General features: G+C 46.5%; 1 protein-coding gene across 5 annotated transcripts in view; it reads left to right on the top strand.

The window, feature by feature from the left end:
• Positions 1-9,709: 9,709 nt before the first annotated feature.
• ST3GAL3 (ST3 beta-galactoside alpha-2,3-sialyltransferase 3) overlaps positions 9,710-22,333 on the top strand; it is a 183,659-nt gene continuing 171,035 nt past the window's right edge. For 4 of the 5 annotated variants that reach the window (XM_075759621.1, XM_075759619.1, XM_075759618.1 and 1 more), the window contains exons 1-2: positions 9,710-9,868; positions 10,719-10,863. In XM_075759621.1, coding sequence (XP_075615736.1) covers positions 10,749-10,863 — 115 coding nt within the window. In that variant the 5' untranslated portion in view covers positions 9,710-9,868; positions 10,719-10,748. The remainder of the gene's footprint in view (positions 9,869-10,718; positions 10,864-22,333) is intronic. The other variant, XM_075759620.1, reaches the window with a different exon arrangement.

Below are 22,333 nucleotides of genomic sequence, written 5' to 3'. Positions count from 1 at the left end.
TCTCTTGCTACAAGAGGATCCAGAGTCCTGTTCTTGCTCGTAGCTACCACTGTGGGACTGCTGGTGGAAAGGTTTGCTGTCTGTGTCCCTTGCCTGTGGCTGGCAGCTGCCTCCTCAAGGTGTTGTCCCTTTAAGTCGGGTTCGTTACCCTGGTGTGCAATGAGCCAATCTAATACATAGAGACAACATATTTACATAAAGATGGGTGCTAGGTAGTTTCCCACAAAGTTAGCACAGGGGTTACAGTTACATCATATATTTATTCAGTCCAGGGTGTTAGTTCTGCTCATTATTCACACCTGCTAAACTACAATTGGTTAACTCTTTGCTCACCTCGATTTAAGGACAGAGTACCTTCTAAATTCACTATGCATGTTCAGTGAGCAGGGGTCTTTATCTGGGGAGGGGGTGTTTTTAGCACTGGAGGTGTGGTTTTCATGTTATAATGAGACAGTTCACTCTGACAGCCATTAGAAGACTTTTGTCTCTCAAGGATGTACATCTCCTTAACAAGTGTTCCTCTGTTCAAGATTCCTTTTCTACATCTTATCTAAGTACACCTCATTCTAATTAAATACATTTGAAGGTTCCAAAGATGGTCATCTTTTTCTTAAATCCCTAGTTATCTTATTCTCAAGCAATAAACAATAATGAATACACAGTCTAAATGTTAACTCCTTTCATATTTCAGGCAACAATGGCTGCTGTTAGCCCATGGCCTCCAGCAAACACAGCACCCACAGGCACTTCCTCCTGGTTGTGCTAACTCCTTGTTATGCAAAGTGGCTGCAAGAACACACAGGTTGCCACAACTGCTGAATGTCCAAAACACAGCGTGCCCCCCAGCAGAGCATGAAACCTTGGCCACATCCTCCCACAAAGGAGGTGTGCAAACCCACAAGCCCAGCTCCTGCACCTACATCCCACCCCTCTCCTTCCTTCCCTTTCCTAAGGGAGCAAGTAAGTCTCAGCACTGAGGAGTGGGGCGGGCACGGAGGCATGGTGGGGCTGCCTCAGCTGGGCGCTGCTAGCCCAGCACCCTGAGCCAGGCAGCCAGTCTTGCACCTATGGGTGAAGCACGGGCAGCTCTGGCACCTCCTCCCACCACCTTCCCAGAGACTGGCAGGATTCATGCAAAGCCATCAAGTCATCTGGCGCATCCCTTTCCTTCCACTGCTGTTCCTCGCCCCCTGCCCTTGCTACCTCCCCTCTCCTTGGTCTCTTTCCCCAGCATTGTGCTTGCCCCGGTCTTGGGTGAGCAGGTGGTGGGATGCTGCAAAGAGCATCTTCACTCTGGGCACGTGGCCATGCACCCTGGGAGGTTTTGATGGCCCTTGGTGTGTCGCAGAGTGTTTCAACAGGGAGTGCAGCCTGTGGCTCTGCAGACAAGATGTGCCCTGGGAGCTGCTTATCACGGCAGCATGGCCCACCATCCTGCAGTACAACCTGCGCAGGCCGTGTTGCAAAATCTGTGCTTTTTATAACAAATCATGCAAGATTTGAAAGGCCTTGTTCCAAAGAAAGGCGCTCGTACCCATGCTATCAGTTCTGACCCAGCCTGGCAGGAAAAGTACACATAGCCATGATTCATGTCTGAAATCATGACAAATGACATCATGAAATTTCAAACAGGGCACGACTTGGCTGCTGCGTGAGTGGGACCAATGCTGGCTCGCAGCCATTTCCTTGGGGCATGTGGGGAAGAGATCAGAGAGATGCAAGGCAGGGGAGGTTTGTAAATCTAAAGTGGGGACTGACCCAGCAGAGCTGTGGGCTGCTGTGCTTATGCTGTGGGTGTTGGCACCAACTCGCTTGGGTACGTGTGGGAGAGAGCAGTATGAGCAACAGAGCTGGTTGCGTAAAGATCGCTGGTGTGTTACTCGGGTTCAGAGGCTTCAGTTCACCAGGCATCAGGGAGCAGTGGAGACAAGATGGGTTTCAGGTTGAAAAGCCTGAAAAGAGGAACCGGTGGCCACGTGGCTCCATCACCACAACCAACTAGCTGAAGGTGCACAAAGGTTTGCTTGCTCCAGTGCAATTAATTTAAGTACCCAAGCTCCAGGCTGGAAACGTGGCATTCCCTGGGTACAGGGCTGGCAACGCGCACTGCTGCAGGCAACCTGCCTGCGCTTGAGAGCAGTCTGATGCCCAGGAGCCAGGGCAGGCTGCGTCATGCCTGGTTTTACAAAAACATGTCCATGCACTGGAAGAGTGGGTCAAGAAGCCTGTCCTCAGGCTGAGCCCCTCTGCACCCTCCCCACTGCCTTCTCTGGCACACAGGAATCACTCCTGGCCTCCTCTTTGCTGCCAGAGCTGGTTGAATGGGAGACAAGGTGCTTCCCCACACGCAGCTGGGAAGGAGGGGTGAACCAACAGTTGTGTATGGATCAGGGTGAAACAACAAGTATGACCATGTGGCAGCCCTTCTTGTGCCCAAGCTACGGATACAAAAAAATTAAAACTCGAGACCATCTAATCTTATTTGCAAGCTGCTGCACACTGAGCATGGCTGCCCCTGCAGCCTTCAGCAATCATGCTGCAAAGAAATGTACTTAATTTCAGGCTTGAGTTTTTCCACCTTCAACTCGGCACCACAGTGGTGTCGCTGATCCTCAGGATTTCTGTGTCTATTTTGAAGTTTGGAGAACTGGCCTGGCTGTCAAGATGGCTTTGCCGATGCTGTAGAGGCACAAATACTGCCATGCATCTGCTTGGAAATCCCCTCTGTGCCCCTCTGCCTCATGGCTCTTGAGTGATAAGATGACAGAGAGCAAGCTCACAGCAGCAGTTGCATGTGGGGACAGCTCTTTTTTGGTTTTTTTTTTTTTTTTTTTGGCTTTTTTCCTTATTTCTCCCCCTCACCCTGCTTCCCAGGAGATCCCCCACCCTGCAGTAGAGTCTGTCCTCTCTGTACCCACGTACCTTCCTTTGCAGCCCGTCACTGTGCCGTGGGTTGTGATCGTTTTACCAGGCTGTTTGGCTCACGCTGTAGCACCAAACAGCCTGTTCAGTGTTTTATCAGCCGCAATTGTAAGCCTTCATCTTGTCAACTAGACGATTTTAAAAACTATTAAATGGCACTGGACCAGGAAACGGTCGCTGGGGGTCTAGGTACGCTCCCCGTTGTTGATGTCTCCCCATTAAGACTTGGCTGACTGACAGACCTCAAAACGTAGCTGTTAATGCACGTGGTTGTTAATCTAGCATGATCCTTATTCATTCTTTATAATACATACTTTTAATTAAAATCCTATGTCATTGTTGATGGCAGTGGAAAAGCCAAAGTGCGCTGTATAGCTGTTCCTGCTCTTACCAGCCAGACCTTTCCCTTTGCCCAGGGCAGAGTTTCCCTGCAAGGTCCGTGCTGTGGAGCACAGCCCCAGGATGCCCTTAGCTGTGCTTCCACCTCCCCAGCAGCAGTCTGGGTCTCTCTGCCATTCCTCTGCACGTTGCTTTGGCTCTTTGAACTACACCGGCCTCCCCCCAGCCGAGTATTTGTTAAAAATTAACGTGTGTGTTTAGGAGAGCCCATGATTGTGTCATCAAAATGTTGTTTGCTAATTACCTGGGCCTGTGGCATGAACATGGCTGGTTTGGGGAGCTGCAGCCTCTCCTTGTGCCACTGCTGGGCCAAATTCCCTCCCCTCCATGACAGCATATGAGACGAGGTCATTCCTGCCATGCCTGTGCAAGAGGAGGCAGCGGCTGGACCAGAGCTGCCTGTCCTGCCTCTTTCAGCTATTTTTATGGCATGAAAGGGGATGAGGCAATGCCTGGCTGAAGGCCTCAGTATTAGCCCATCAGGGTTCATGGCCATCGCAGCTCCAACCATCTCTGAAATTCAGGTTTATTCAGCAGTCACCTCAGAAACTCAAGGGGCAGCAAACCGGTGGTTCGCTCTCGGCTCCGGAGAGGCAGTGCGGGCACAGCCGGAGGTGGGCTCCTTCCAGGTTCCCGCAGCAGCGGTGTGGGCAAGAGCACTGTGATATCTGATGGTGGTGTGTGGGCTGGAAAAGACACACCACCCCCCACCCCCCCCCCGTTTCACCCCCAGGTCTCAGGTAATCTTCACTGAGGGGGTCTGCTGGGCAGAAAGAAAACCCTTTGAATGGCAAATATACAAAGACTATTTGAGCTGGTGTCTTTCAGGGGCAGAATTAAGACGGAAACTCCACCCAGTTTATTATTTTTGAGAGGCTGTTTTCACAGTGTGCAGCCCAGTAACTAGGCAGTGCACCAGATTCCTCAGTGACTGCTGACACTGAGAGCAGGTTGGGTAAAATGTTAAGAGCTATTGTGAAATATTTCCCCAACATCACGCCCAAAGCAGCCTGGATGCTGGCAGGCACCATGCGGTTCTGCACTCTACTTTATTTCACCTCCCAGTCACCTACTGAGAGCTGGGACATCCGTTCCCGGAGACCTCACTAGCATTCAGCAAACCTTGCTCCCATCTGCCAGGTTCAGCTTCCTAAGGCCCTCCAAAAGTGGCACCCCCTCTCCCCTGCGGTGAGGTCTGCATCCAGCCCTGGATGGGTGATGTGAACCTGCAGCAACATGCTGAGAAACAGAGGCTGCCTGGGTAAAACAATGGCCGGCCAGAGGGAAATCCTGCCAGACTCTGCCTGCAGACGGTCTCTTGGCCACCCGACGACCTTGCGAGTACAAGCCCACCTTTGCAGACTACTCTGGGATGCTGCTGGAGAGGCAGCCACAACATCCATGACAGGGAGCAAGTGAGGGAGGTGTGCAGGAGCGGAGGTGTCCTCCACCACCCAACTCTATGTGTCAAGGTCCTCGATGTGCAGCTGAGACATGCGCTGGCCAGCCCAGGCAGCTCTAACCCAGCCAGCAGCGGGTCTGGAAAAGATTTGGGACAATCCTGCCAGAATGGTTACTCTGATTGATGCTATGGCAGAAAGCACCAACACAATCCTTTGAGACAGAAAATAGGAAAAGGCAGATTTAATCCCTGTGTCAAAGCATTAGGGGGGCTCCTTGTGGGATTCTACATCTTGAAAAGGATTCAGGAAAATCAGAGAGGCTGTGTAGAGCAGAAATGCAAAAAATGGCTTGAGGGTGGGAGGAAAAGCCTGGCAGTAAGAGAATTAAGCAACTCAGTATATTTAGCTTATCAGATGAAGATGGATGAGAGGGGGTTTGCTTGCAGCATATGTGTAGTGTCACAAAGAGAAAATGCTAGGCTCTGAAAGGCTCTTTAATCAAGCAGAAGGCAGAACAAAATGGTATGTCTGCAAGCTGAAGCCAGACACAGGGATGTGGGATGCTCTTCTGAACGTGAGGGTGAGGGACTCCTGAAACAGACCCAGAAAGGTGGGAGTCTCCAACACTTATCTTCAAATCAAGCCTACCTCCTTTCTTAGAAAATATGCGTGAAGCAAACACAGTGTATTGGAATTAATGCAAGGAGATGAACCGCTGAGTGGCGTGCTGGCCGGCTGCTCGCACTCCTATAGCCGCGTGTCAGGCAGGATCACTGGATCATTGCAGCTGAGGAAGACCCTGGGAAACCTGGTCCGGTCGGGCAGCGTGCTCGGGGAGCTATTCAGGCAGGCTCCGGATGTTTACCTGCATGCATAGTGGTAAGTGTGACTCTTTGCTGTTGAAAACATCTGGAGGGTGACAGAATTTTTCAGTCAAGTTCAGCTTGTTTTGTGTGGGACTGCTGATGATGCCATTTAATATTTCTATTCTTATAGTAGCCAGAGCACCAGAAATGTAAAGTGCTGTCCACAGACTGATCACACTCAGAGCCTGTGTTTAAGAGTAATATGTAATGAGTGTGTGAGATGAAACAAGTTTGGCCAGAGAAATAAAGCCAAAATACGAGCACGTTACAGCCCAGATTGCATTTCCCAAGCCTGTGCATCAGCAAAGGTAATCTCTATCGAGCCATTACTGGAAAGAGATCTTTGCTGTGGTATTTAGTGGTATTTAATTAATAATAAAATACTATGTTAATTAGTATCAGGTCTGATTTGATGTAATTTGGGGGCAAGGATTACAGTGTATTAGAATGAGAATTTTTATAGGGCAGAGAGTCAAAACGAGATTAGCAGTCTCGCTACAGAGGGAGCCTGGAGGCTGACGTGTGTGTTTGGCAACCAGTGCGGATAGTTACAGCATAACTTTATTTACTGATGGGAAAAGAACCTGTAGCTGTCATTTACCTTTATGTGTCACCTCGTATAATGTGTGGCCAAGCCACCATGAAAGAAAAAAAGCAAGCAGCGCCATTTCAGCAGGAACGCCCTGTGGTGCTCAGCACCACGCATGAGGTGAGTTTGCAGGCCAATTTTGGTATGCCCCAGCCGGGCTCCTTCCAGAGGAAGAGAAGGAGGAAGCTTTGCTGATGGTCACCCCCACGTGCCCAAATCCCACTGGGGATGTGAGCAGCTGAACCAGCATCTGGCCCCTTGCACAGCTTTCACCCAGGCACACTACATGTGCCGAGGGCACCGGGTTATGCCTAGTCCAGCGTGAGTGCCCCAAGCAGCACGCAGAGTTGATGCAGGGACATGGGGTGTAGGACCCCCGCCGCCTGCTCCAGGCACTGACCAGTCCCGACTGTCCCAAGCTCCCTGCTAACGCAGCCACTGGCTGTGCCCTCTGCCAGAGCCTTTTTTCCCAGCTCATGGCCAGCGTTGCTGCGGGACATGCTCTGCAGGCACATAGGCAGCCATGGGCTCAGCAGGTTGGCTGCAAGTGGGTTTTGTTGAGCAGGATGGGCTGCAGCTCTTGCCCTTTCATTTGGTCAGTTTGGCTTTGAAAAGCTCCAGAGCATTCTGGAAAGCAGCACGGCAATATGATAGGATTTAATCAGACTTAATTATTCCCCTGCTGTCGATCTCCTAGCAACATCCAGCTTGACATCTGCCTGCAAATGAAACGTGTAAGCTAAGTAGGAACATGTTCAGACTAAAGCCCTGCTACTTGAACCAAATCACTTCAGTAATCATCGCCTTAATTCATCTCGTGGCCGTTAGACAGCTGCCGGAAGCTGGTACCTGATTTCCATGGATGCACAACACTCTCCTCCCAAGTTTTTTCCAGGCTGGCAAGAAGCGTGACTTCATCCTGGACTCTTTCCAGCGCGCTGACACCTGATAACAGGGGATAGAGTTTCCCGAGTGACAAATGAGGTCTCAGGAGCAAGCCCCAGTCTTGTCGCTATCTGCCTTCGTGCTGTAGGTCCCCGCTTATCTCATCATCAAAATCAGATCACCTGCTGTGCCTGCAGACCACAGGGTTTAAACTCCGAGCATGCAAACAGTAGAGTCGGGGCAGTTTAGGTGAGGTTTGAGGACGGTCAGAGCAGATGTGGCATGGTGGCAGCAGGCATCGCAGGCAGCTCCGTGTCGCTGGGGCACTGGGGGGGTTGAGGCAGGGAGAAGAGACTCAGCTTACGCAGCTGGAGGGATGAAGAGTTGAAGAGAGGAGCAAGCATAAAGCAAGTGTTTGTAAAGCAAAACCGGGCTCCAGACAGACGCGGCACGGCGCAGGAGTCTGTGGGGTTATTGGAGGAAATGAGCCCGGTGGCTGAGCGGGGGCCGGTGGAGGAGGCTGCCCAGCCCTGCCCTGGGTGCTGGCTCGCCGTGAAGCCGGAGGGAAGGGAGCTGCCTCGGCCGGGTGAGAGCGACCAGCGTCCTGAGTGGGTCAGCCCTGGGGCACTGGGGGTCGGTGCGGGCTGCAGTGTGTGTGTGGGGGGCAGACCAGCAAATGGATGGGGCTGCATAGATGCAGTTGTGGCCCCTCTCCACGCAGCTCCTCGGTGGGTATCAGGGCTAGTGATACCTGGGTGTTGGCATGAGTCTGTTCAGCTCCTGTGCTGTATCTAGAAGTTGTCATTGGAATAAAAAAAATCCCACCTGGATGCCAGCACAGCACGTCTCCCTCGTGTCTCTGTGGAGGAGCATGGTGGATCTGCAAGCCCGGCTGTGTGGGTGCCACACTTGCAGCCAGCTCGCACTGACTTCACTCATGCTGAGCACAAAGTGGGGTTTCTGGCTGTGAAAGTGGGGCTACACGAGCCCCTGCCAGCTTCCCGTGACCTGTGTGAGCTCTGCCTCTTGCCGAGTGCTGGGGAGCAGGCTCGGGCAGTGCTCAGCCAGCCCTGAGCCATCTGAGGCAATGTCTGCTGGTCGGCATTGGCACCTGGGCTTGCCTGCAGTGGGAACAGCCACCAGGCTGGACATGCTCCTACATAGTTTCCCTTAAATTCATGTGGCTTTTTGGTTTCCTTGTGTTATCAGTGATTCATGGAAGGTGGAAACAGGAAATCACTGGGTTTCTTTACTGTCCAGAAGATGCAGGTTTATTCCTTACAGTCTTTTTCCTTTCAAATGACTTCCCCCCCCCCATGCCTAATAATTTCCCTCTTTATCATTCCCTCCCTGTGCTGCCTTATACTTCTGTGTTTCTCACTTGCTCTGTGCCTAACGAGCATTAGGGACACGCAGCAAGGCTGTGGGGCCAGCGGCAAGGAGGGCCATGCCATGGGAAGGGTGAGGCACAGGCCGGCCCTGCCGCTGCAGTGCTCACGAGGCAACCGTGCAGTGAGAAGATGGAGACTGTACCGTAACAGGAACCGTGTGGAAGCGGTGCTGACTGCGCAGAACTGGCTGCACGGTGTGAGCCGTGCCGTGCTGTGGGAGGCAGCTGGTGTGGACTGTGCGGCCCAGCACGGTCCAGTGGTGGAGGCTGTGCAGCCCTGGGAAGCCCAGGGAGGTGGTGCAGTGCCGTGCAGTGGCTGGGCAGGATCCTGTTGGGTATGCAGTGATGTGAAGATCTGGAGAGGCTGGAGGATGGTGTGAAGGCAGTGACCTGGAACAGGGATGGATCTTAAACTCGACTGTGTGGCATGGGTAGGTGCAGTGTGGTGCAGTGACTGGAAGCAAGACAGGGCTGCTCTGTGCAGCGGCCGTAGGCTAGGCCGGGCAGAGCAGGGGGTAGAGGCTGTTCTGAGCAGTGCTTGGAGGCTGGGCAGCACAGCAGTTGAAGGGAGACGCAGTGACTAGAGGCCAGGCTGTGCAGTGTCCTGTGGGGATGCAGCAGACGGATAGGAGGGAGGTGTGGTACAGTGTCGTGGCTGCAGTAACTGCGAGATTTGGAGGTGTCTCAGCTGCAGGAAGGTGCAGTGTTGTGCAGCGTCGTGCAGTGTCGTGCAGTTGGAGCAATGAGACAATGCGGAGCTTGACAGGCTGTACAGTGCCTGGGGGGGGTCCTGCAGTGCCGTCCTGCAGAGGAAGGGATGGCGCAGTGGAGTGCCTGAAGGCACTGCAGTGGTTTGGAGGTGCCAACGAGTGACGGAAAGCGCTGCTGTGATGTGACAGAGCGATGCCAGGCAGTGACTGGCGAAGTGTGAAGCAGTGCCCTGCAGCCACTGGAAGCGGGGGGGTGCAGTGCAGCGATGGAGGAGCGCAGTGATGGAAGGGGGCAGTGCGGTGCAGTGACGGGGGGGGGGGGGGGGGGGGGCAGCCATGGGAGCAGCGCCGTGCAGTGATGGGGGGGGGCGGGAAGCGCGAGGGGGTTCCGCGCATGCGCGCCACCGCCCTGCCGCAGCGCCCCTCCGGCGGCGACCCCCTGCCGCCCGCCCACCATTGGCTGCGGGTGCCTCCCGCGATAGGCTGCAGGCGCGGCCCCCGTGCTGCCCCATTGGCCGACGGCGGCCGCTATGCGGGCGGGTTGGCGGCGCGGCGACCCGCCCCGGCGCCCCATTGGTGGTCGCTGTGCCCCTCAGCGCCGCGGCGGCCGGTCCCGCTGCGCCGCGCCCGGCATGGCGGCGCCCGCAGCCCCGCGCCCGGGGACCGCAGCCGGCGGCCGAACGCCCAGGGCCGGCGGCGGCCGGGTAAGGAGGGGCGGAGGGTGCGGGGGAGGGCTCGGTCCGGCTCGGCCCGGCCCGACCCGACCCGACCCAGCGGCCACCGCCGTTTGCGGCGAGGGGGGCTCGGCGGGGCGGGGAGAGCGGAGCAAAGCCGGGCGAGGTGGGGGCAGGCGGCGGGGTCCCTGGCCCGCGCCCTGCCGCCAGCCCGGCCGTGGCGTGGCGGTGCCGCTGCTCGTTCAAATTCAGATTTTAGCCGGCCGTTGGCAGCTGTCAGCCGGAGGCGAGCTGCCCTCCTGCTCGGGCCGGGCGGGCCCCGCTCCCCCGGTGCCGTCCTCGCCTTCGGGGCAGCGCGTCTCCTCAGCGCGGAGTGCCCGGGGCTCCCGCCGGGCTCCAGCAGGGACCTGCGCTGCGCCCGGCCGGCTGGCGGGCTCCTGCGGGCCCCGCTGTCCGTGGGACCCCCCCGGGGAGCCCCTGGGCGCTGAGGGTTCGCTCTCTGGCCCGTCTGGGCTCTCCTGTGCTTGGGAGGACCGTGGTGCTCGCCGGGCCTCGGCTGTGGCGGTTCTGGGACTGGTTGTCTGAAGTGGGCTGGGGCGTAAGTGCAAACACGGAGTTGGGCTGCTGCCCTGTCATAGCGTTGCAGTGTCCTCCTGCCTCTCTGGAATGGCATTCACCCTTGTGACAAAAAAAAAATAAAATGCAGCTGCTTAGGGTGGTAGTTCTTATTTCACTGATGTGGTTTGGGTAATTGGTGTGTTTTACCTTGTAGAGAGCACGGTTTTGGATCTGTTCGTTATTGTGGGTATGGGATTGGATGTTTTGGAAGGATGACTGTTGGGGAAGGTGGCTCCAACCTCAAACAGTTTTTCTTTCTCAGGTCATGTAGAAGAGCAGATTTAATGTGAAGATGGGACTGTTGGTGTTTATGCGTAACCTGCTGCTAGCCCTCTGCCTCTTTCTGGTTCTGGGATTTCTGTACTATTCTGCTTGGAAGTTGCACCTTCTCAGATGGGAGGATTCAAGTAAGTATGAGCACTGTGTAGCTGTTCGTGGGCTCCCTAAAATGTCTGTCAAATAGTTGGAATAGTACTGAGATGGTTCTGATTTAGTAGTATTAGAGGGATGTGATTAAGCCCAATCAAATGCTGGAGCTTTTAGTATACTTAAGGGTTTGAATTTGTGATTACCTAATGCTCTTTATGGCTTTACTTTTATTACTGGGTACAAAAGCAGGTTCACGCTCTATAAATCCTAGTATTAGAGACTTCAGTTCTTAGAATATTCTGTGTTAGTTTGTGATTCCTAATTGTCAAAATAAAGAGTTTGTGTACTGAGGCTTTTGTTCCCTGAATCTTTCTGTACATTTTAAATATCTAAGACAAAAGTGTTTTCTCTGGTGGACTTTTCTTTCTCTAGTCATATAGGCTGGTTATCTCATCACTGTACTTTGTCCTTCAGAAATCCTCATCTTCCATTTGTCTTCCATGTTGTTATCTGCCAACTATCTGTCATCTAAAAGGATGTCTCTCAACCCTTTTAAGTCCAAAGAGACATCTGACCTCATTGAATACAATCTGAGGATTGTACTGTGCAGTAATGCCATAGGAAGTTTTAGTTGCAATGAGATACAAATTAGGCTGAGGTTTGATTGCTCAGTTACTGCTCTTATTTTTGCTTGTGTTGATTGCTTTCTTGCTTTTGCGTGAGAATTGTTTGTTGAAAATATAAAAACAGGAAAACAATTCCCTCCTCTCCCCCTCCTGCCTAAAACACAAGCCAGCCTTCTTTGCAGCTGTTCCACGGGCTGTTTCAGTTGTCTCACAGCCGACCGTTGCTCCCTGGATCAGCGGCTGAGAAACACTGATCCAGAAAGATTGTTTTTCTGTCTGACAAAAAGCCATCGGTCAAATTCCATCTTCACTGTATAGCATTTCTGTGCATGCTGCTGGAGGTTTCTACTGCAATGCTTATTAAACTTAATATTTTTCTACCTCTACATTCTCCGTATCTGTTGTTACATGCTCTAAGAAGTTTTGCATGATGGCCGATGTTGACTTGGATATGATATTTGCACTGATGCAGTCATTTTGACAGGAGAACTGCTGAAGTGTCTTGTACTAGAACAGGTGTTGGAAGACTGAATTTGTAAAAGGAGATGCATAGTGTCTTTCTGAGCAGGGATTGTTTCATCAGGTTTGTGCTTCAGAGAGAGAGTCAAAAATCTTGATTGTGACCTTCTGAAAACTAGCACTTTTGTCAATGAGGTATAGAAAATCCTTCCCACATGAAAATAAGTGCAGAATGTAGTTAAAAGAACAGTTTTGCTGTATCTGCTACCATGTGATGATGTGTTATGAAATTATGCCACCTGCCATCCTTTACTTCCTTCATACAACCAGAAATTGTGTTAGGTCCTCCCAAGGCCTGCAAAAAACCCCTTCAGGCTACAACCTGTACGTGAACTTTGGAGGAGAAGCTTTGTGTTTATGTGCTGTATACCGAGGTGTTGGGGTGGGTTCTAAATTTCTTCAGGTTTTGCCTTTTTGGATTTTGTGCCTTTAGTTTTGTGTTCCATTTGTTATTTTACACCATGACAGTCCCTGGCGAGTTTTGTGGTTACTGTGCCTTGTGATGCAACGTTGCAAATCTATATGCAAACATTGTGGATTTCTATAAATGCAACACTACCTGGAAAGATGACTTCAAGTTGCATCCTAGTTAGAGTAATTCCTGTTGAGCATACTGCCTTCTTTCGGGTACTCAGGATGTTCTGACAGCAGCACTGTGAGGTGATGTCACAGACTTTTTGTCAGGTGTGTGTCTCCTTTTTTCTAATCTTGTGTGTAAAAAATGTATTCTTCATTTATTCTTGGAAGTTGCAGTGCTTTCATTAAGCTTTTCAACGTGTACAAAGCAATGATGCTAGTTTGAAGATTTAGCTTATTGATCTTTATGAGTTGTCACAATTGATATAGGCTGTACCATTGTTCCTTTTCTTCTAGACACTTTTATGGATTGTGTCTTAAATATCAGATGAAGCTCCTTGAAATACTAGTGTAAACAGCAGTTTAGTGCAAGAGGGCAAAATTGTATGTGATTATTTTTGAAAACAGTTAAGGTGGTACCAGTTTTCAGTTGATCTTCAGAGTTTCCTATGTATCAAAATGTTGTATTATGTAATTTTACACATGAGGAACTTATGCATATTTAAAATACAAATTTAAAAGCCTGTATTGTGAAACTTGATAGGAAGAGTTAATGTTAAGCTTCTATAAATATGCATTTGGAAGTTAACAAATGACAGAATTGAAGTTGTCGTTTAACCATGATTAGGGTTCCTTGAGCATGTGTAGTACGATACAATGTATAATTGTGCAATTATACTTTCTATTTTCTGAAGGGGAGCCTTGCTTAGTTCAGTGCACAAGACAGGTGGTGCTTGATAGCTGTTTGTGGTTTTATTTCCTGAATTACAATTCCGTGTGTGACCTTGTAAATTTCCTTAAGATTAATATGATAATGCTGATGCCCTCAAAAGCAAAACTAAATTAGATCTGTTAATTTTGGGGTGCTTAATAATCTAAGATTATTGATTTTATGTGTAAGTTGTCTTTTTATTAAATTATTTTCTCTTTTCTGGTGACCCATGTCTTTATTCTGTGTAATAATGACTCCCTAGGTTCAGTAGTCACATTCATCTTTTCTCTGTTGCTTTTTTTGTGCTAGACGAGGCATGAAACTAAGCTGATCCGACACCCTTGCAATCTCTTCAGAGACTGGTTTTAGTAAGCTTGCCACCTGTATTTAATGTTGGACACAAACAAATTTGCCATAGAGTATGGTGAAAAATACTTCATCTGCTTACTTGCTGCTTATGTGTTTGTTCACTTAATATTTTAGAAAATGCCTGTGCATGTTGTTGTTATGGATGAATTTGGTAACTCAGTAAGAAATCTACTAGCTCTGAGACATCAATGTTTGTATATTTAGCTGCTAGAGTAAATGGATAGTTAAAGTACTTTGTACTTCTGAGACCTCCAAGAAAGGAGACTAAACTTCTGAATAGACTGAAAGATACACATCAATGTTTCTCTTACCATTTCCATTTATCTTTAAATCTGTCCTCCTTGAGTGATGCCTTAGTGAGTTCTGAGAGAGTGTTCTCCTTACTGTGTGACTCTATACCTTGCCAAAATACAAAGGAAAATAGGAAAGAATTTATTCTCTAAGGCTTTTCTTTCCTGTGACAAGAATAGATTGAATTCAGCTAATGTGAACTAATTAAGGTTGAATTAAGTTCAGCTGCTTCTTCTATTAAAGACAAACCTCCAGTGACTGTTACCCCTCTCTCATCCTTTTAGAGAGTGTGGTGGCTGGCTGCTCTTCCCCAGGCATTGTTTCATGTTGGTAGCAATATATTCTTAGTTCTCACGGCAGTAGCAAAGTGCAAAAAAAGTGGTGTGTAACACTGTGAATGCAGGAGGGCCTTTGAGTTCTGGTGGTCATTGGGAGTATATGAGCAGTGTTTAGGACAGAGGTAAAGCTTTCCTTTTTTCTTTTTTTCTTTCCTGATTTCTGTAATGCAGCTTCAGTATCTGACAGTAGCAGTAAGAGATGTACACCGTCCTTGCACGTTCTTCCCAGACAGGCAATAATGACAGATGCCTCAGCCCTCTGATTAAGAGTGTTGAGTTGTGTGGAGCTGTGCTAAGCATGAGGAACTGATAATGTGATATGGGAGACGCACAAGGAAATAATAAGTTTGGTATCAGGTTTAGCTGTCCTGTACATTCTAGAAGGACCTTGCAGCAGCAGATTATCATAACTCTGTTCATTGTGTTTCTGGACACTGAGTTGTTAGGGAATTCTTACATAGTAATGGTAGCGATAGGAGCAGGTTTTGAAGGTCTGAGACATGCACTGCAGCCCCTTTCCTAACAACTCCCTGTCCTATCCCTTCCACCTTCCCTGATGCATTTGACTCTGAAGTGGAAGGAAAATGTTGGAGTGTGAAGAAGACAGCACATGGGAAGGTGCCCCATTATCTTTGAAAAGTGCAATAGGAGATGGACTCTTGCTGACAGTGCCTCTTAGATATGCTTTATCAGCTTGGAGGAATGCATTTTTACCCATAACTGAAGGACAGAATATAGTCATGTTAAAATTTAATATTGATGTTTGTTACTTAACCTGGTGTGTATATAGCTGATTTTGCAACTTAAAAATGAATGTGTTGTAAGGAAGGAATGATTCCATTTAAAAATGTCCTGGCTATGGAAATATTGGACAGATTCCCTCAAGGCAGCTTTTTTATATTTTTTTTCCCTTTCAAAATATTGAAATATATTTGGGACAAGGACAGCATGATGCTATTTTCCTGTTCTCTATTGTATTTCTATCTACATTAGCATTGAATTAATTTAAAGAAATATATACTCTACTGTAGGTACTTTTGCCAGAACCTAAGTTAATACAATTTGTAGCTATAGATTTTGAGCTTGTCAGTTTGAATGTGGCATTTGAAACGTCTCCAGGTATGTTCTGTTGACGTCTCCATAAAGAAATCAAGTCACTATTCTGTCATCTGTTGCTCTGTGTTATTTTCAACTCTAATTCTGGAAAGGCAGCCAGAGAGATGAAGCTCTAGGAAGAGATTTTCTGAAGGTATTTCAGGACCCTTATCCTTTTTATGCCTTTTTTTTTTTAAATGCCTGTTTCCATGGGAACAGAGGAGACATAAACAGGCAAAACTGACTCACTTCTGGTTGCAGGTTTTTAGTCTGCTTGCATTTCCATGGAAACCAGTCTCCCAGCAAAAAAGGCTAAATTAATCAACAGCAATCAAACCTTTATCTTTAATATAAATACCATTTCACTTTGAAAGAGAAATCAGTGTTTTTGACAATTCTTGTATTAGGGACTGAAAATGTACTGAAGAAATGGACCATTTTACAAGGGTTTGGAACACGCATGCTCTTTGTCCTGTGGCTAAAGCCTCACGGTATGTGTGATGGTATGTAGTGTGGATACAACTGTTGTATCTTGAGTTACTGGCGGTGTCGTTTATTCTACATTAAGGGAGTGAATCTTGCATACACTGACATCTGACTTCTTTCCCTTCTGTTGTTTATTGAAGCACAGATGAAAGAACATTCAATCACTGTGTAAGCAACTAGGCCACAGAGACAAACTCGTCCCCTTTGTGGAGAGAGGCGTGTAATAGTTTTGTGTTCAGACCCTCATCCCTGGGAGTAAACTGTCCTACTTGCCTTTGCCAGAAGGAGGAAATGAAGGAGTGCTCCTATAAAAAAATAACAGCTCCAGGCCAGCTCAGCTTGGCATTGGGAGCATAAAGCTCTGATGAAAGTGATTTGAGCTAAGCTGGCTGAATTTATGGTTAGGTGGATGAGGGAGCGTGTCCTTTTTTACTATAGAATGACAAGGCGCTCATGCCCCTCTTCTGACAGGTGGCAAGCAAATGGTGATGGTAACTATTTCAGTTGCTCTGTATCTATCTATGGCCTTAGCCTTAGGACATGTGTGTTCTTTATGGTAGACTTTATTGCTGTTGCTGCTGCTCCCCAAACTGAAAAGCCTGAGAGACTTTAACCTTGTGGGCATTAGCTTTTTTTTAAAAAAAAAAAAAACAAACCTGTTTTGGACAGTTATGCAGCAGTGTAAGTTTCCTGAAACAGTTGCTTTTTTGCTTTGCAGGAGGAGACTGGGAACAGCATTGAGATGGATTATTGTGAATTCACTAATGTTTGAGTTGTTAGTAACTCCAAGGTTTGTTTCATCTACTCATCTGTTCTGTGGTCTGTGTTAGTGCTCTACTTATTGCACCAAAATGGAGAACAAATGTTTAGAAAGTTCTCATAACATGGATCCAGCTACAGATTTAAGGAATCTCTTTGCTATTTTTCAGATGCTTTACGGATTTGAGGGTCACAATGATACTTTTTGAAATAACTGTTCCAAATAGGAAGTAATGTTATCAAGGCAGCAGTGAGTATTAGAAACAAAGATGTAAAAATAGGAGTTAAAACAACAGTTGTCAGGTAAAGTAGCTTAACTTTTTTAAGAATTCTTCTGTTGGGCTGAAATGTTCCACTTGTGTTCAGCTTGAAACTGAAAACTTTAGTGCACTAACTATGGTGGATGATTCTCTTATCTGTGCAGAACACAGAAAAATTAATTTAGTGCCCAGAAATTCTAACCACTGTTCAAGTTACTTAGTGCTCCCTCTTAACCTGCCAGAATAAGGAGCATGGCTAAACTTAAACTCCTGCAACTCAGGACGTTCAGTTGTGATCGTATCTTCCACAGCTGTAATTGTGCCAGCTACTTTTCGCTTGGCTGGAGACAGATGTGTACGTTCCTGATGCCTCTTGCTCTGGCTGTTTGATGAAACCACACAAGCTGCCTGCCTGCCACCAGGACAGAAGAGACAGTCTACTCAGTGAATATGAATCAAAACTTTTAAGGTCTATGAAAGAGTTAAAAGCAAAATAAAAGTCATGAATGCCTCTCTGTCTTTTAGAAGGCAGCGCTTCACAAGGTAGGCCAAAGAAATAGGGGAATGAAAGTGCTTCATCTTTTTCTGACCTCTTACTGCATATTTAGTGAAATACCCAATGTCACCTTACAACCTTGCTGTTCTAGGGACCCTGCTGTCTCTCCACGAATTTCTAGTGCTGCTGTAATGTTAACAGTGCAGGACAAAACTCTGCTGGGGCAACGAGAAATGATGCATGACAGAGCTGTTGAGGGAGGGAGCAAGCATAATGTTGCCTGTCCTTGGGATTTCTCCAGAGGAGGAAAAATTCCTGAACACTCTTCAGGCTTTAGGAACCTATAGGGGCTGGTTTAGTGAAGGGCATTAAGAGCATAGCACCCTAAGTGCTTTGTGGATTGAGGAGTGGTTGTAATGCTGTACTTGTACTCGTCTTCATTCTGTCATCGTTTTAGCTTTTTCAGCCCTCAGTTACTGTTTCGGTTCTGATCTAATGTTGACTTTTTAGCAAGATGGAAAAGCAAGGGCCCGTCCCCCTACACACAGCTGGACCTTAGTTTTGCATCCTAAAATAGTAAGGTGCTCTTGCTTCTTTTGACAACAGTGGTCTTGTTGCTGTTCGAGTCCCTGTTCAAGCCTTTATATTTTCGCCTCTCCGTTTGTGTGGCTAGCTGATGGGTGCAGTTGAGGAACTTGCCCTGTTTAAAACAGAGTGTGGTTTTATTTGTTTCTCTCAGTTGACCTTAACCTGACTTAATGTTTCACTTGCTCAACTATTGTGCATTTTCTCCCTGCCCCCCCCCCCCGCCTCCAGTTTGGGAAGGATGTATTCCTATGACTTTTGATAAGCTGATTGGGATAGTGTTCCTAAGGGGCAGCACTCAGTGTCTTGCATGCAGCCGAAGCTGTGTCCTCCGATACCGTTTTTCAGAGGTCAAAGTTAGCAGCTTTTCATAATCTGGAAGGTACAATGCAGTGAAAGCACTTTACCTCTCTTAGCAATTGCTCTGCAGCTGAGTGCTTTCAGAGGTGAAAAGACTTACTCATCTCAGCTGACTGTGAACCCCTTAGCAATGAGTTCAGCTGGAAACAATACCTCCCTCTGAGGACTGTCTCAATCTGTGTTAGCAAGTGGTTCTCTGCCTTTCCTCCATCTTGTCACTGTACATCCCTTGGCGCACAAAGCACCCACCTCTGACCTGTACTCACTGCAGCAGTGGCTCTTGTGCCTTAAGATATATTACCCGCCTTAATGGCAGCTCCACGCTATCCCTTGTTTGATAGCATAGATCATGTGGACCTTCTCCATCGGCTTTAATACAGGCAGGCTGGCTTTGGGCACCTTTCATACTCATTTAAATTCTGCTTCATGTCAGTTCTGCTGACATTGTTGGGGCAATAACTTCTGGCACGAAGGAGATAATACGTGACTTGAGTTGGACAGCTGTTGCTGCCGTGATCTTCTGACCATGGCCTTAGTACTGATTCTGACCATGTCTGTCATGCTTAGGGATGTTTTGCAGAGGAGATTTTTCCTAGATTGTTATCTTCTGCCAACCTTTTTGGTGCTCTTGTCACTGTAACATCTCATTTTTTTTCTCATTGCAGTCTGGGTTTACATCACGGTGTCAGGCTGAGGCAATAAAACAGCCAAGCCTGGGTATGACTTGCAAGGACAAGTACAACTGGGTCATGAGGTGCAGCTCCGTACGAATTATGTATCTCTTCTGCACTTCAGAAGGAATGTAATTGTGCACCCATGCATCAAGGAAAAAGTAATTTGTACTGTGTGTGCATATCCTGAATAGGTGTTTGAACCTGAGATAGCTGATTTCAAGTGCTTACTCCTTCATGGCATCACATGATTATATTGCTCTTGTATGCATTACTTGCTTGAGGAAGTAATAGCGTGTGAGGCTAGTGCCAAAACTCTAGTCAGGTACAGAAACTACAGGATGTGTCTTAACCAGTTCTTGGTATTTTGAATAACCAAATGCCTAGACAATCCAAGATATATGTATATATATCTATGTATCTAGGGTCAGAATTTAACATTTCTTGCTCTGTTCCAAAAAAGAAAAATCAGAAAGTGTTAAAATTAGCTATTTCCATTTTTAAGAACTTATAAGCATATATGTTGCTTGTCTTTAACTTTTTCCAGATGATGCTAGGATCCCTCCTACTCTAACTCAGTCCCTGTTACAGCATGTCATTTTTTTGCGGCTATTATCCTGTGGATTTCAGTGTTAGGGACACTGATTAAACATGAGGTTCATCTGAGCTGCAACACTGCATTAAGGATGCCCCTAATAGCTCCTGGAACAAAAAGAATCAACACAGTGTAGCTACAGAAAAGTTTAACTGGTATCTCTTCTAGTTACAGTCAATGGATATGTTGTGAGGAGTATCTTTGTTCAAAACATTGTTAAAGCATACAGATGGATGTATGCTGTAAAAGAAGTAGTGAAAATGAAATGGCACAGAAATCAATAAAAGTTGAGGTTTACCAGCAGGTGAGTAGCCAATGGCTTCCTACGTGTGAAGGCTTACTTTAAATAAATGTTGACAAAGTTAATAATTTATAAGTACAATTGCATCTTTTTCTCTTTGTCAGAAAATAATCAATCTCTAGATAGCTTTAATACTACGTAAGTATTGCTTTTAGGCTGTGAGTTTGTCTCGAGAGCCTAATCAAAAAAATGTACTGAGACACATTTCTTAGGATGAAGGTTGATAACTTAAATAGACTTGACTCAGGAAGGCAGAGGAAGCTGAGGCACAGGAAAGTGAAATTATTCTGTCACACAACAGCTCAAGGGCAGAGCTGTGAATAGAATAAAGGTCTCAAGGTTCTTAATCTAGTGTCCAGTTGGTCACCTGAGGCTCACTCTCCTGCAGTTACACATTTTACATCTATGTAGTTGAGGAGAGCAGTAAAGTACACTGAAGTTGCTTGCTTGGGGCAGAGACCATCTGCTGACATCTGTAAAAACACAACAGTATGTCAAAGTACTGTATTGTTAATAACAAAACTGGTGATGGTCTGCATGGGCAGTGCTGGTGACTTGATGTAGGTACTGTGATTAGGGTATGATGTGGCTTGTGTAAGTTGCTGCTAGAAGTTGCCTGAGTTGCATCTGTGCAAGTGCCTTGAGAACCAAGTGTACAACTTGAACAGTTGTGAATGCTGGTTTGGGGTTTTTCAGCCTTCAGATTCACCACATCAAAGGCACCATACTTCATGCTTTCCAGCTGCATTAATACTGCAGCCTCCTTTTCTTTTTCAAGGTACTATTTTTTTTTATAATGGAAAATTTTAATTTTGCTCTCCATACTCAAGCACAGAACTCTCTTTTCTTCTATTTAAACTTCTAAAAAAATTATGTTCAGGCACAGGCTAAGCTTCTAGAATTTCTACTCAAAGGATGAAGAACTGAACTTTTGAAAAGAAGGGAATAATGGAACAGTTCAGGCAGTTTTAACCATAGCAATCACTAATGGTCTAGGTATAATTAGAAATCTAATTACTGTGAATTTAGTTGCTGAGACGTTTCTGCCTTTTGAGACTTGCCCCACACAATTCTATCAGGTTCCAAATAGAGCATAGGCAGTTCTCTGTTATACTGCTAGGAAATTAGTAATGCTACTTTTTTTTTTCCTGTTAGCACTGTTCTCGTAATCTCTGTTTAGAAGTCCCTTATCTGAACATTGGAAAGGCTTTTATTATTTTTAAATATGATTCATTATAACATTAATTTCTGTATATTTGAGTTCAGAGCTTTTGTGTTTGAGTCCAGTACTTCATTAGAAGCAGAAGCCTGAGTTAATACAATGTAAAGACTGCAAATTGAATTCTAGTGAAAAAAGTGTTAATTCTGATTGAATTTTCTAAATTTGCCTCATATTTAGGGATGCTTCAGATGTAGTTTGAATATTTTTAAACTTTTGAAAGCTAAGTTTGCACATTGAAAAATAGGCTTTATTTGTATTACAAAAATGTGAAAGCTTCAGTACTGTATAATAATATATTACTTCTGCTTGCTACATATTTTCTTTCCCACAAAGTTAGTTTTGCAATTACAGCATATTGTATTATTTGAGAAATAGTTTGTGCTTCTATGAATAGAGACCATGGTGTTACATGAAAGGACTGGTGGTGTTTCCTGACCTTTGAATGCTTTAAGTTTCCTGATGTAGTTACTGAAACTTTTCTTTTTTTAAGAAGAATTAAAAATAGCTCATAAACTAGGACTAAATATTCTTTATGAGGTACTTTCCTACACAAATTACACTTCCTGCTTCGATGGATGGATGAATGAAGGACTAGAGAAATCTGCTGTTGTCTAGTGATTTGCTGCTTTTCTGATGGAGCCTTGCTGCAGAATTCCTGTTTGTGATTAACTGTAAGTATGGCTTCAGAAAATGGCAATTTAGAACTGAGAGGAACCATTAGGTGAAGAACAAAAAACTTGGTATTGGGAAGTTCACGCATTTCTGGCAAACTTAATAATTTTGGCATAAAAAAGAACTAAGATAAGATTTTTTTTTTCAGACTTTAATGTAATTTCATGAAGTTAGAGCTACTTGGATTTCATTTAAGATTTAAGAGTGTAGGCAAAAGGTTTAAAAAACCCCCTCTTGGCTGTTGTGTATTACTTGCTGGTTTTGACGAAATGCTGCGCTGGTATAACTCGCTCAGCAGTCATGTATTTGTGCCCTTGCAGGAATGGAATTACCCCATAAATAGCTTTCCTTATCCTTGTCCTTGTTCACGGTGTTAAGTAATCTTGTGATGGTTTCTTTCTGCAAGGACCTGTTTATAAAAATGTTTGAGATATCTGTATGATTAATTTTGAATTTTTCAACTGTTTGTCTGGAAGAGCTGGATAAACCTTCTAAGACAATGTATTCCACAGCCAGCTTTGCTACTTGTGTTGTGGACCAGCAAGATTTGAAGAGTTGTTCACACTTGTGTGGAA

Source organism: Balearica regulorum, chromosome 8 (genome assembly GCF_011004875.1).
Source record: "Balearica regulorum gibbericeps isolate bBalReg1 chromosome 8, bBalReg1.pri, whole genome shotgun sequence".
Taxonomy (NCBI): domain Eukaryota; kingdom Metazoa; phylum Chordata; class Aves; order Gruiformes; family Gruidae; genus Balearica; species Balearica regulorum.
The sequence above is the reverse complement of the archived record's forward strand: the minus strand, read 5'-3'. Positions and strand labels throughout refer to the sequence as shown.